Source organism: Felis catus, chromosome C1 (genome assembly GCF_018350175.1).
Source record: "Felis catus isolate Fca126 chromosome C1, F.catus_Fca126_mat1.0, whole genome shotgun sequence".
NCBI classification, from domain to species: Eukaryota; Metazoa; Chordata; class Mammalia; order Carnivora; family Felidae; genus Felis; species Felis catus.
The window spans coordinates 70,788,239-70,801,497 of record NC_058375.1 but is presented as its reverse complement, the minus strand read 5'-3'; the positions used below and the strand labels follow the sequence as shown (position 1 = coordinate 70,801,497).

The following is a 13,259-nucleotide window of genomic DNA, read 5'->3' as shown; positions in this document are numbered from 1 at the left end:
GTGTCTCCCTCGCTCTCTCTCAAAAAAAAATGAATAAACATTAAAAAAATTTTTTTAAAGAGATGAAACCTTATTTGTATCCTAAGTGGGTCATACTAGTTACATAACTAGTTAAGAGCATAGTTGAAAGCAGTCATTACTTTAGGGCTTGCAAGTAAATTCAATCCTTCAGAGAATGCATCACTCCAACTTCCAACTTACTGGCTCTTTTCACATGGACATCTTATTTTCAAAGTTCTCTTTCTAGCCTGTTGCTTTTCTTGGTCCTCATAATAGCACCCTGTCTCTGCATCTAACAGGAAACTTAAGACACAAATCTTCCCTATAGAAGCCAAAGACCTGTTTTTCTTACACACATGTAGAAAGGTTTCACAGAACAGGTATTAAAAGCTGGTTTTTTTAAAGGGTTACATAAACGAATATATGCAGTGTCCTTAGAACAATGCCTGACAGAGAGTAAATAAATGTTTCTTGTGATAATGTATATGAAAATATTCCACCCAGGAAATGTGGCAGTGAAGGGACAGGAGTCACTGCTATATTGCACAATCAGAATTATGTAATGTTCTTTATAATATGACTGAATCTCCAACCCAACTAAGTTATACTCTGCTGATTACCAAGGAACACGTAATGATAATGCTCTATTCGGCAACTAAAACATGTCTCTCATGGGGAGCCTGGGTGGCTCAGTGGGTTAAGTGTCTGACTTCTGCTCAGGTCATGTGGTTCACCAGTTTGGGCCCTGTGTCTGGCTCTGTGCTGACAGCTCAGAGCCTGGAGCCTGCTTCAAATTCTGTGTCTTCCTCGCTCTCTGCCCCTCCCCCGCTCATGCTCTCTTTCTCTCTCAAAAATAAACATTTTTTTAACGTTTATTTTTGAGAGACAGAAAGAGAGAGAGCAAGTGGGGGAGGGGCAGAGAGAGGAGACGCAGAATCTGAAGCAGGATCCAGGCTCTGTCTGAACTATTAGCAGAGAACCCGATGTGGGGCTCAAACCCACCAACCACAAGATCAAGACCTCAGCCGATGTCGGATGCTTAACTGACTGAGTTACCCAGACACGCCTCAAAAATAAACATTTAAAAGAAATAAATAAAACATGTCTCTCAGACTATTTGCTACTAATAACTGACCAGCTTTGAAAAGTGGAAAATCTGATAAACACTAATAATAAAGGAGAAAATAAAGCATGCTTGACGTGCCAGAAAATTATACTAGGGATTTTAAATGTCTTCTCTGAACATTGAAACAAATTTAACTCCAAAAGGATATATTACATGTACATTTAGGGTGCAATTAATTTAATACAAAAGCCTTAAAATAGTCATAACATTTCTCTAAATTTGTCCTATAATATATAAAAATAACACACAAAGATTTAGCTATAAGGATATTTATTACAGCATTTTTTATATAATAGCAAAAAATTAAAAACAATCTCGATGACCAGTGATATGTTAAATAAATTGTGATGTATTCTTACAACTGAATACAAAACAGCCATCTTAAAAGATATTGTGGAACAACTCTTTTTTTTTTTTTTCTGAGGTGGGTCGAGGGTAGAGGGAGAGAGAACCTTAGCATCTTAAGCAGGCTCCACACTGGGTGGATCTCACCTCGGTGAGATCATGACCTGGGCTGAAATCAAGAGTAAGATGATTAACCAACTGAGCCACCCGGTCGCCCTTGTGGAATACCTCTGTGTGATTAGCAAAGATGTTATCAAACACTGTATGCTAAATGATCCAAATTTAGGGGCTGGTAGAAATTTGTTTATCTATGCACCAAATAGACTATAGATACACAAGATATATATAGTGTGTATACATATACATATATATATATATATCTTGTGTATCTATCACAAGACTATATACACAAAAGATGTTAGCAGTGATTATCTTTTGGTGGGATCGTGTGATTTTTACTTTTTCCTTTCTTCTTTCCTAAGATTTGCAAATTTTCTCCAGTGAAGATATATTATTTGGCAATCAGATTAAAAAAATGTTACTAGGGGAAAAGTGTCTCTCAAACTTTAATGTGCATATGAATCAGCTGGGTAATTTTGTTAAAATGCAGATTCTGACTCAGTAGGTTTGATAGGCCTGAAAGTCTGCCTTAACAGGCTCCCAGGTGATGCTGATACTGTTGGATTGCTAATACACTCTGAGTAGCAAGACATTACCTAGAATATATACTTAACCTTCCTTTTTCCCTAACCATGTAGAATGGCTATTCTTGCAAATATTCTTACAAGCAAGTAAAAGCTACTTTTTATGTTATTACACTATTTGGCACTGCCAAATAGTCCATGGAAACATTTTCTAATTTTAAATCATTTAATATCCCGATTAATTTAGTATAAGGGCTGCTGATTACTCAAATTCATATAAACAATCGTGATCAAAATACACAGGTAACAGTGAAAAGTTTAGTGCCTCTGGCATGTAATATTTTCCAGATTCAGGTCAGCATTTTACTGCTTCTGGTTAATGACCACAGGTCTTTGAGATAAACTGCAAAGATCACAATAGAACAAATTAGAGAAAGCCCGTTAGTGTAAGGCCATGGTGATATTTAATGGCAATCTAACAAAAAACTCGATGTTTATTGAGAACTATGCTGGCGATACCAAAAATAAATTGACAAATTCATGCCTTCTAGGAGTTCAAATAGGGGAGATAGGTAACCTAAGGACCAAGGTAATATAATTTTAAATCTATAAAATAAACCGTATTTTAAGTGAGTGTAAGATAATATGAGAACATAGGAAGAGATTATGAATTCTAATAGAGTGAAAAACAGAGGAATAGAATGCTTTGTGATTTTGTTACAGGGATAGTACTTGAGCAGGGTCTAAAAGTACGAGCAGATCCCACCATTGGTAGAAGAAAGGAAAAGGAATTCCAGGTAGAAGAAACACCTTAAATAAGCACTGTTATTATAAAGGGAATCCACTGTCTGACTATTCATTACCATGTTCATGTAGTGACCAGAAGTCTTGGTTCTAATTAACTGCCCAGCTCAAACAGAATATGTATAGTATCCAAATACATTTCCTTGTAGTAGAGTTAGCAAGTTAACTTCTCCTTTATTAGGCAAGTTAAAAAGCAAATTCTTTAGGCTCTTTTAACAAAAGATTGCATACATATTATTTTCCACTTTAAAAAAAAAACTGTATTAGCTCCTCACTATTAGAATGTAGTCCAAAATTCTGAATATCTAATGGATTTCAAAGATCAGATCTACAGACTACCTTTCCGGACAATATCTTACTATGTCTTTTAAGTAAATCCTAAATTTTCATGTTTTCACTTATTTGTGTATGTTGTTTATTTTCTTAAAATAATCTTTCCTCCTTCTTTGAGTCTCCAAATTCAATTCATTCTTTATATTCTTGAAGGCCCCATCTCCCCTAATGTTAATTTCTTCTTACACTAAGCTCCACATTAAGCTACTTATACATTTTTAAGTGACCTTTTCACTATACCTTAAATATTGTTCGTATGTATGCTCTTCCTACTCTTGTTTTGGAGGGTAAGAACTAGATCTTATTTTTCTTAGAGCCTGTTTAGACTATGAGATAGTAAATTCTCAGAAACATTTGCCAAAGGGTGCCTGGGTGGCTAGATCAAACATCTGACTCTTGATTTTGGCTCAGGTCATGACCTCAGTGTCGTGGGATCGACTCTCATGCAGGGCTCTGCACTGACAGTGTGGAGCCTGCTTGGGATTCTCTCTTTCTCACTCTCTCTGCCCTATCTCTGCTCGGTCTCTCTCTTTCTCAAAAATAAATAAACTTCAAAAAAAAAAAAAGAAATTAAAAAAGTTTGCCAAATAAATAAAAATGGATTACTACCAAGAAGCTTATGGAATAGTTACAGATGGAAAAAGTAGATAAAAGGATAATGTGGAAGGTCCTCTAGCTTAGAAGTTACAATGACACAGATTCAGTGGCCTAAAAAATAAATATGAAAGTGAATCATCTTGAAGATTGTATGAGCACTGGAAAGGTAAAACTGACTAGATAAGGTGGTCTGATAAACCACTTTAGTTATCTTACTCTACCTGAAGAAACCCATATGCAAAATTGCTTATTTGTTTAATATGGTATTTAAATCAAAGATTCACTCATGGATTTGTATCTACCAGAAAATATAGCCTGTCAGTTAATGGGAAAGGAGAATAAGTAAAGTGTTTGATGGTATTTACCTATTCAGTCCTTTAAATGTTGTTATTAGACATTCATTAAGTGTATAAAGTCTAAGATTTAAAACGCGAAAACTTCAATCAAGTTCAGCATTATATAATTCGATACACCATTTATGATCAAAGGAAGATTAAAAGCTAACCATAATACATTTGCTACAAAGAGAATTCAATGAATGTCAATATTCCCATTCATTCGGAGTCAGAACAAAAAGCAGAATTCCTCCATGTTTTTTTTTTTCTTTTGAACATGTACTTATATGTGGATGGCATCAGCTGTTAAATATTTATGCCATCAAACAGGAATTCCTGTTACTTAATTTAGTAGTAAAAGATGAAACACAGTTAAACCACCTGGAAACTACAATTTGGCTTTTATTCTGTATTTCTTCCTATACGTAGTGTCACTAGAGAAGAAAGAAACTTGCATTAAAACTTGTTACATTTCATAAACACCTAAATTGGTAGTTAACCTTTACTCAATAGTTCACACATCTAATTTTTAAAAAATTACATGTAGTTTCTGTGCTTAGTTGATTTCTTAAAATAGCACTTTTGGAACAAGCATATTCAGAGTGTTTGTTATCAGTAGATAGTACATTCCTTTTCCTTGTCAAACAAGTCATACAAGTAGAATGCTTTGAGTAGCTTTGAAGAATGTGGTTTTCATAAAAACCCATATAGTCAAAATTCCTTCCATAACTCACTCTGTAAATGATAATTGGTGTTTTCAGCACAAAAATATAAACCTTGGAATTTTGAAATGATAGGATTCCTCTTTTTCTGTTGTATCAGTGTTTTCTCCTCTATATCAACATATTCCATAGTAGAAGACTAGAGCTCCATGTTTACTGCACTCATCATTAAACATATAACATTATTGTGTCTGTTTTGATTATTTTGGGGATATGAAAGAGAGAAGAAAGTAGAAGAATACTTGATTAATGGATACAGTTACTCTTTAAGTATGCCTATTATTTGCAGGGCTATGAGATCTGCATATAATTTTACTTGTGTACAAGAATACTAGTTTATTTTGTGACATCATAATAAAGAAAAATGTTAACAGCATTTTATCAGTCTGCTTTTTCTAAAAGAAATCATGGCTCATGATGTTATCTTCAATTGCCAGGTTTTAAAATGTGTTTCAGAAAACATCAGGCCCCATACATTAAAAAAATATAGTGACAGTACAGTTCAAACATAACTTTTAATTATTAGAAGCCTGTGATATTCATTCATTTGAGATACATTTACTAAACACCCACTATTTGGATGAGTAGGTATCAGTGAAACAGAAACTAATTCAGTAGTGTCCTCATTCTTCATTGAACATTTAATTAAAAGGTCATAAAATGCAAGATTTCCAAAAGGACCTAGGAGATTGCAAATTAACAGAATAGGGCAAGTTGAATGAATAACAAACTTCTGTTGCATGGTAAATTTTAATAATGTAGTAGTATTTCAATAGTTAACAGTTTATTGACTTGAAGATATTTGAGATTCCTCACCTATCAACCTGCTATATGGTAAGGATTAATTATAAACAAAACCTTTAGAATAAGAAAAATTTTACATATATATGTTCTTTACTTTCTCCCTAAAACAGCTCCAAGAAGGTAAAAAATTCTGATGTAGTAAATAAATAATTCAAATAAGCTTCTATAGAACTATGAAGGTACTGTAAAAAATAGGGAGTAAATTTTGTAAAGCATTCTTGGTTTGTTTTGTCTTTTTAAACTGTGTTTTTAGACTGCTATGGAATATACAAACAGAAAAGGGCAAAACCTAGTGCTATCTGATTAACAAACACACCAAAAAGGGCAAGGCTACCAAGGGTAATTCTATTGTTCCTTTAATCACAATGACAAAAATACCTTGGGGAGGGTCCAAGGTGAGAAGTGGAATGGAGGCACTGGTATTGTTTATACGTGAAATTTATCTTTTAAAAGTGCACGCCACCAAAAATGGTTACATATCACCATTTTAGCAAAGCAGCAAGTCCAAACATTTTAACATGCCTGGAAAGAATGTGATGTATGCATAAACAACTTTTTCCTCCTTTAACCGTAATTATAAGTAATATAAAATATAATTATAAAAGCTTTTGATATTTCTAATGTTCTAAATATAAGATTTCACACCGAATAATTATACTATGCTTTTGTATTAGAAATCCTGCTTGTGAAACTGAAGTCACTTTCACACGTGCATTTAAAAATAAAAAATAGTAAACATAATAGAACTTGAATTATAAATTCAAGTCTTCTGACCTTTGAAATTTAGGACTTATGAACCCAAACAATTTTTTAAAAATAACCTGATTATTATTTCTAAAGTTTAGGCTCTTCACTTTTATATAAGAAAAATAAAAACAAAAAAACAGTAACATACACTAGAGATGGTAATAAGAATTTTGTAGAAAGATTTCCTATGGATACTCACTTAGTGGTCAGATATAAAACAAAACAATGAACTACACAATTCAGTTCAACTTATAATCAAGTTTTTGTGGAATTTTGCAACTTCATCCTGCAAAATGTCCTTGTGCAAATCATAAAAAGACAAACAAAACATTGCTCTTTATGTTTGATTCTAAAATTCCAATTAGTATTTTAGCTTCTAGTTAAAAATGTATCATTAAAAAAAAAAAAAAAAACTTACTTGATCTGTCCCATAAGGCAGTATGTTCAGAGAAATGAAGGCTGTCATTTTCCAGAGTTGTTTTCTGATCATGTGCAGTACTTTTAGAATGTCTATGAAATAATCGGCTAGCAAAACCTTCCAATTTCTGAAGAGCAGTTGTACCTGTATACTGGTTACAGGGTAGTTCTCTATAAGCTGCCATTCATGTGCATTTGCACTTTACTTAAAGTAACTGAAAATATTTCCAGAAGGAGCTCAACAACTTCTTGCACAGAAGCTAAGAGCTATGCAAGTGTCAAACTTCCTGTTTGCAGGGTATTCAAACCACTACTGCTGTTCTGTTTCCTGTTAATATAAAACAGTACATTACTGAGCCTTTCTTAGCAAAATTCTTCATTTCAACTAAAGATGGGGACTTTAAAGCCTTGCGATAGCAGCCCGAAAGATTTTATACTTAAGACTGTTTAATATTAATAAATAGGTTAATGACAACATTAAATTTAAGGCTTTATATACAGACTGAAAAAAATTTTTAGAAAGGGAAACTAGTTAAACATGTATTACAACCCTATGCAAACAATTCAAGGCCAAACCACTTTCCAAATATAATAGGTTAAAAAGGTTGTGTGTGGTTTCCAGGAAATCAGCTAATGTACAGATTTTATGAATCCTTATAAGCAGCTAACTTTTCATCAAAAACTCATATAAAATGAATATTAAAAACTTCTGCAAAACAACTATATGACATGTGTTTTAACTAAGAAAAATTTGAACTAGCATTTAAAACAAAGAACTGAATGTTGCTAACTCATTGACTTAAGTCTAATATATACAGGAACTACAAAAACGGAGTATGGGAGTACTGCTTATCAAACTGACAATCTGCTGACAAGTGCCCTATCAGCAGTACATTTTAAAACATTCTAAAATTTGAAAAAAGGGAACAAAATATAAGATTTACAATGATATAAAATCAGCCACAACAAGACATTTCAACTGAGAAAACAAATTCCTTCTAGTTTACGGAAACACGTTAATTTTTAAAACTAAGCACTGAGTACTACTGCTTACCTGATCCCTAACTTTAGGTCTGACTTAGCAACAACTCATTTGATTAAAAGTAAATAAAATTTGCAACTGTCTATTTGCAGGAAACAAAGTAACCTGTGGCATTTAATGATGATTTTGAGTACTTGCCTTTTGACACTAATTAAAGGATGAGAAATCTATATGCTTTTCTCCTTGGGAGAGAGAAGAATCTAACTAAAAATATGTTAGTCCAGGGGCGCCTGGGTGGCTTGGTGGGTTGGGCATCCGACTTCGGCTCAGGTCATGATCTCGCGGTCCATGAGTTTGAGCCCCGCGTCCAGCTCTGTGCTGACAGCTCGGAGCCTGGAGCCTGTTTCAGATTCTGTGTCTCCCTCTCTCTCTGCCCCTCCCCTGTTCATGCTCTGTCTCTCTCTGTCTCAAAAATAAATAAATGTTAAAAAAAAATTTTAAAAAAATATGTTAGTCCAGATTTCCTGCCAACTGCTTAATAGGATAGGAACAATCATAATAAATAGAATAAGTAGGAGCAATAATGTAATCAAATTAGGACAACACATACACATATCCACGAAAAACTGACTAATGAATTTTGCCAAGTAACAGCTCCTTTGTGTACACTTTGTCTTGTGTAATAAAATTAGTATCAATGTAAACAAATGGCCAACAGGATCTATAGGACTAAACTTTCAACATTTTCAGCTTTCTGTGTAAATATGTGTGTACAAGAATAGATAACTTATTAACAGCTGACAGTACTTTACACAAAACAGACACTGAACAAGTTTCTGCAGTCTTTAATAAACACCTCAGAGTATGGAAGGACTATAGGGGCAGAAGGAGATGAACTTCCTGAATTCTCTGACTTACTATCTTAGGAGAAATTCTAGTTATCCTCGAGGACCACTCTGATTGTCACCTCTTCACTGAGTTTTCCCACATATTTCCTAGAAAATAAATCACTCTCACCTGTTTCCACCAATCTTAAATCTTTGTGTTAAAACTTGCTGTTTGTAAATTTATGTCTCAAATTGTGAGTCACTTGAATTCATAAATGTAATACATATACTGCAGACTCAATAAATACGTTGAAGAAAGCATTCATTCTTAACAAATTGAAGGTCTGCATAAAAATCAAATACTTGAAAATGTTTTAATTTTGTTTATGCAATGTCACTGAACTCTTTTTTCTGTATATTCAGTCTGTTACTAAATTCTGTTCATTCTCTGGGTGTCATTTTTATTAGTGCAAATGTTGATTTCTAAAATAATTTGTTTTCTCTACTTCCAGTCATTTCTTTCAATCACTCATCTCTGACACATTAACCTTCCAAAATATCATACTCATGGTATTCCCTTGCCAAATGCACAAGTTAATCCTAACAATTGTCTCACCATATTCATTTTTAATATGCTTAGCTAGGCATATTCAACCTTGCTCAAGTTTAGTACAGATGATCCAGATTCCTAACTATAACACTAAGATTAATTTATTTAAAACAATGCATAATGCTTACAGCAAAATAAGCAGAGAAGGAGGAGGAGGGATAGAAGGCAGAAGGGGAAATAAGCTTCATCTAGTGATGAAATCTGGGCTTTTTTTTTTTCTTCAATAAAACTGTTTCCATTTGTTACCAAGTCCTTATAGAAAGTAGAACCTTTAGTCTGCAGAGCATGTTTCTATATATGGTAATGTGACCAGGAAGTTGTTGCTATGGAAGTACTTAGGCAATTTGACTTTTATTAAAAAGAAGAACTCTACTGGCATCTACTGATAGAAGGAAACAACTACAGCTTTAACTAAAACAGAATTCCTTCATAATTCAAATTAATCTTAAGAAGTATATTGCTCGTATTTCATCCTGACGGTATTTTCAGAATTTTAATTTGTACTAAGATGTCTAGCGCTGAACTCCAAATTTGATACAAGAGCATATTTTATACTCTAGTAATAATTTAAATAACGTGTGATAATAAAACTGGAGTAATCAACTTTGAGGTTACAAAGTCCTTATTCATTCTGCATTAATTTTTGAGATCATAACAATTTTCAGAGTTGAATCTCCTTTGATTATCTTAAGATACCACAAAATCCTGGGGTTTTTTCCCTTATATTTAATAATACTAATGAAAGCTTACATTTACCAATTACTTTACAACATATAAAATGGTTTCCACTGGCTTATCAGATCTTTACAAATTAAGTAGGCAGGACAGGTGTTATTAACTTTAAGATGAGAAAACAAACTTCTAAACACGAAGTCACTTGCCCAAAGTCACTTAAGTCTTCTGGCTCCTAGATCAGAGCTCCTTCGTACTGCACAACAGTGATTACCAAAAGAAGTAAAGATTTTTTTTTCAAATGCAGCATTTTTCAAACAAAGATGAGGAAGTGCGAATAAAAGAATAGTAGGGGGTGGAATTAGTTCTTGGATATACTGTCTCGAGTCTAAAAATCTGCTATTAGAATATTTCCCTATAGATGATCAGTCACCTTATAGCCATGTGATTTCAATGTCTACCTTTAGGTTTACAATCATGCTGAGGCCAAGCATAACTATACACGTCAGAGTTTCGAGGTTAAAAGAAACACATGGAAGCATACTCGATACATAAATGATGTTATTTGTTCCACATAGAGGGCACATAATATGACCATGACCTCTGCTATTCAAATAAAGGTTTTAGGGTAACAGTTCTGCCTTTCACAAAATGTTTTAATGGATTCATGGGGCACCTGAGTGGCTAGCTAGTTGAGTATCTGACTTTGGCTCAAATCATGATTTCACAGTCCTGCATCAGGCTTGCTGCTGTTAATGCAGGTCCTCTCTGCCCCTCCCCCACTTATTCTCTCTCTCTCTCTCTCTCTCTCTCTCTCCTCCTCCTCCTCCTCCTCCTCCTCCCCCACTCATTCTCTCTCCCTCTCAAAAATAAAAATAAACATTTACAACAAATTTTTAAAAATAAATGGATTCCTGTATTTTATAAATGTATTCAACCTTTTAAGACTGGCTTCTTTCATTTAGCACAATATAACAATTAAGATTCATCCATGTTGTGTTTCAATAGTAGACTCATTTTTATTACAGTATTCCAGTGTATGGATTTACCACAATTTATATATCCATTCACAACTGAATTACTTTGCAGCTTTGTCAAAAATCAATTAACAATATATTTGTCGGGGTCTATTCTGGACTCTGTCCTGTTCCACTGATTTGATGTGTCAATTCTTTCATCAATACCCTACTGTGTTGGTTACTGTAGCTTTTGAGTAAGTCTTAAGCCAGATAGGGTAAATCTTCCAACTTTTTTTTTTTAATTGTTTTGACTGTTAGACTTCCTTAACCTTTCATATGTATTTTAAGTTTGTCTATGCCTACAAAAATAATCTTGCTGGGACTTTATTAAGATTGTGTTTATTGAGGGGCGCCTGGGTGGCTCAGTCGGTTAAGTGTCTGACTTCGGCTCAGGTCATGATCTCGCGGTCCGTGAGTTCAAGCCCCACGTCGGGATCTGTGCTGACAGCTCAGAGCCTGGAGCCTGTTTCAGATTCTGTGTCTCCCTCTCTCTCTGACCCTCCCCCATTCATGCTCTGTCTCTCTCTTCTCAAAAATAAATAAATGTTAAAAAAAATTTTTTAAAAAAAGATTGTGTTTATTGAGAGAAATGCCTCTCAATTTCTCAATTGAGAAAACTCTCAATGAGTTTTCAATCCATGGTCATAATGTATCTCTTAATGATACTTGGGTCTTTGATTTCTTTCATTAGTGTTTAAAGTTTTAAGCATTTAGATCCTGCACATATTTTGTTAGTTATACCTACATACCATTTTTTAAATTGGAGCTATTGTAAATGTACTTTAAAAAATGTTTACAATTGTTCACTGCTAGTGTTAGAAATAGGTCTTATTTTCATATTTTAACCTTGTATATTGCAACCTTGCTACGTGCACTTATTAGTTTTATGAGTCTTTTTGTAGATTTCTTGGGATTTTCTATGAAGGCAATCATGTCATCTTTGAACAGATTGTTTTATTTCTAGGACTTCTAGTAATAATGTTGAACAAAAGAGTATCAAGAGTGGACATCGTTGCCCTATTCCCAATCTTAGAAAGAAAACATTTAGTTTTTCATCATTTATTATGTCAGCTGTTGACATTTTTTGTAATTGCCCCTTATTGAGATAAGGAGTTTCTTTGTATTCCTAGCTAGGTATTTTTACCTTACAGGGATGTTAATTTTATCTAATGCTTTTTTAGCATCTATTGGTAATGATCATATGGTTTTACTTCTTTAGCCTATTAATATGATAGATTACAGTTACTGATTAGTTTTCAAATATTGAGCCAGGCTTGAATCCCCAGGATAAATACCTCTTGGTCTTAATGTACTATTCTTTTTATATATTGCTGGATTCAACTTATGAATACTTCTTGAGAATTCTGTGTATATGTTTATAAGAAATATTTTCAAATTTTAATTTCATTACCGTTTTTGAATGATTTTGATATCAGGTTAAGGATGAGGGCATAAAACAAGTTGAGAGGTATTCTGTCTTCTATTTTCTGGAAGAGACTGCAAAAAGGTGGTATCATTTTTTCCTTAAATATTTGGTAGAATTTGTCAGGAAAACTATCTGGGCCACGAGTTCTTTTTTGAAAGGCTAAAAATACCAATTCAATTTCTTTAATAGATATGGTACTATTCAGTTGTCTATTTCATCTTCCGTGAATTTGGTAGTTTGTTTTTCACCAATTGGTCTATTTCAACTAAGTTGTCAAATTTATGTGAATACAATGTTTCAAATCTCTTTATTACCCTTTTAATGTCTGTGGCATCTGTAGTTATATCCCCTCTTTCATTTTTGATAGTGGTAATTTGCCTACTTTCCTTGGTAAATCTGGCAAAAACATTCTAAGTATTTTTTTTAAAGGAACCACCTCTTGTTTTCATTGATTTTCTCTACCATTCTTTCTGTTTTTAATTTCATTGATTCTTGCTCTTATCTTTCTTCCTTCCCTCTACTTTTTTTGGGATAATACCTAGGATTATTTAGAAGTGTATTGTTTAAATTTCCAAGTATCTGAAAAATTTCCCTGGTATCTAGTTCTCTTACTGATTTCTAATTAATTCCATTATGGTCAGAACATGATTTTTAATTCTTTTAAATTTTTAAAGTGTTGTCTTATGACCAAGAATATGGTCTTTGATGGTGAATGTCCCATGAACATTTGAAAAGAGTGTCTTTTATAATTGCTAAGTATACTATAAATGTCAATTAGGTCAATATGATTGATGGTGTTTTTCAAGTCTTCTATATTCTTTCAGAATTTTGGTTTAATTGTTCTATAGA

The 13,259-nt window shown here is 33.4% G+C and overlaps 1 protein-coding gene across 2 annotated transcripts in view; it reads right to left on the bottom strand.

The window, feature by feature from the left end:
* The window catches only part of PRKACB (protein kinase cAMP-activated catalytic subunit beta), a 125,760-nt gene that overhangs the window by 62,679 nt on the left and 49,822 nt on the right, over positions 1-13,259 (bottom strand). Inside the window, exon 1 of one of the 2 annotated variants that reach the window (XM_003990255.6) lies at positions 6,876-7,180. The exons of the other annotated variant lie outside the window; for it this stretch is intronic. Within the exon in view, the coding sequence (XP_003990304.1) occupies positions 6,876-7,059 (184 nt within the window). The 5' untranslated portion in view covers positions 7,060-7,180. Of the gene's footprint in view, positions 1-6,875; positions 7,181-13,259 lie in introns of those variants that run through there. 2 annotated transcript variants of the gene reach the window in all.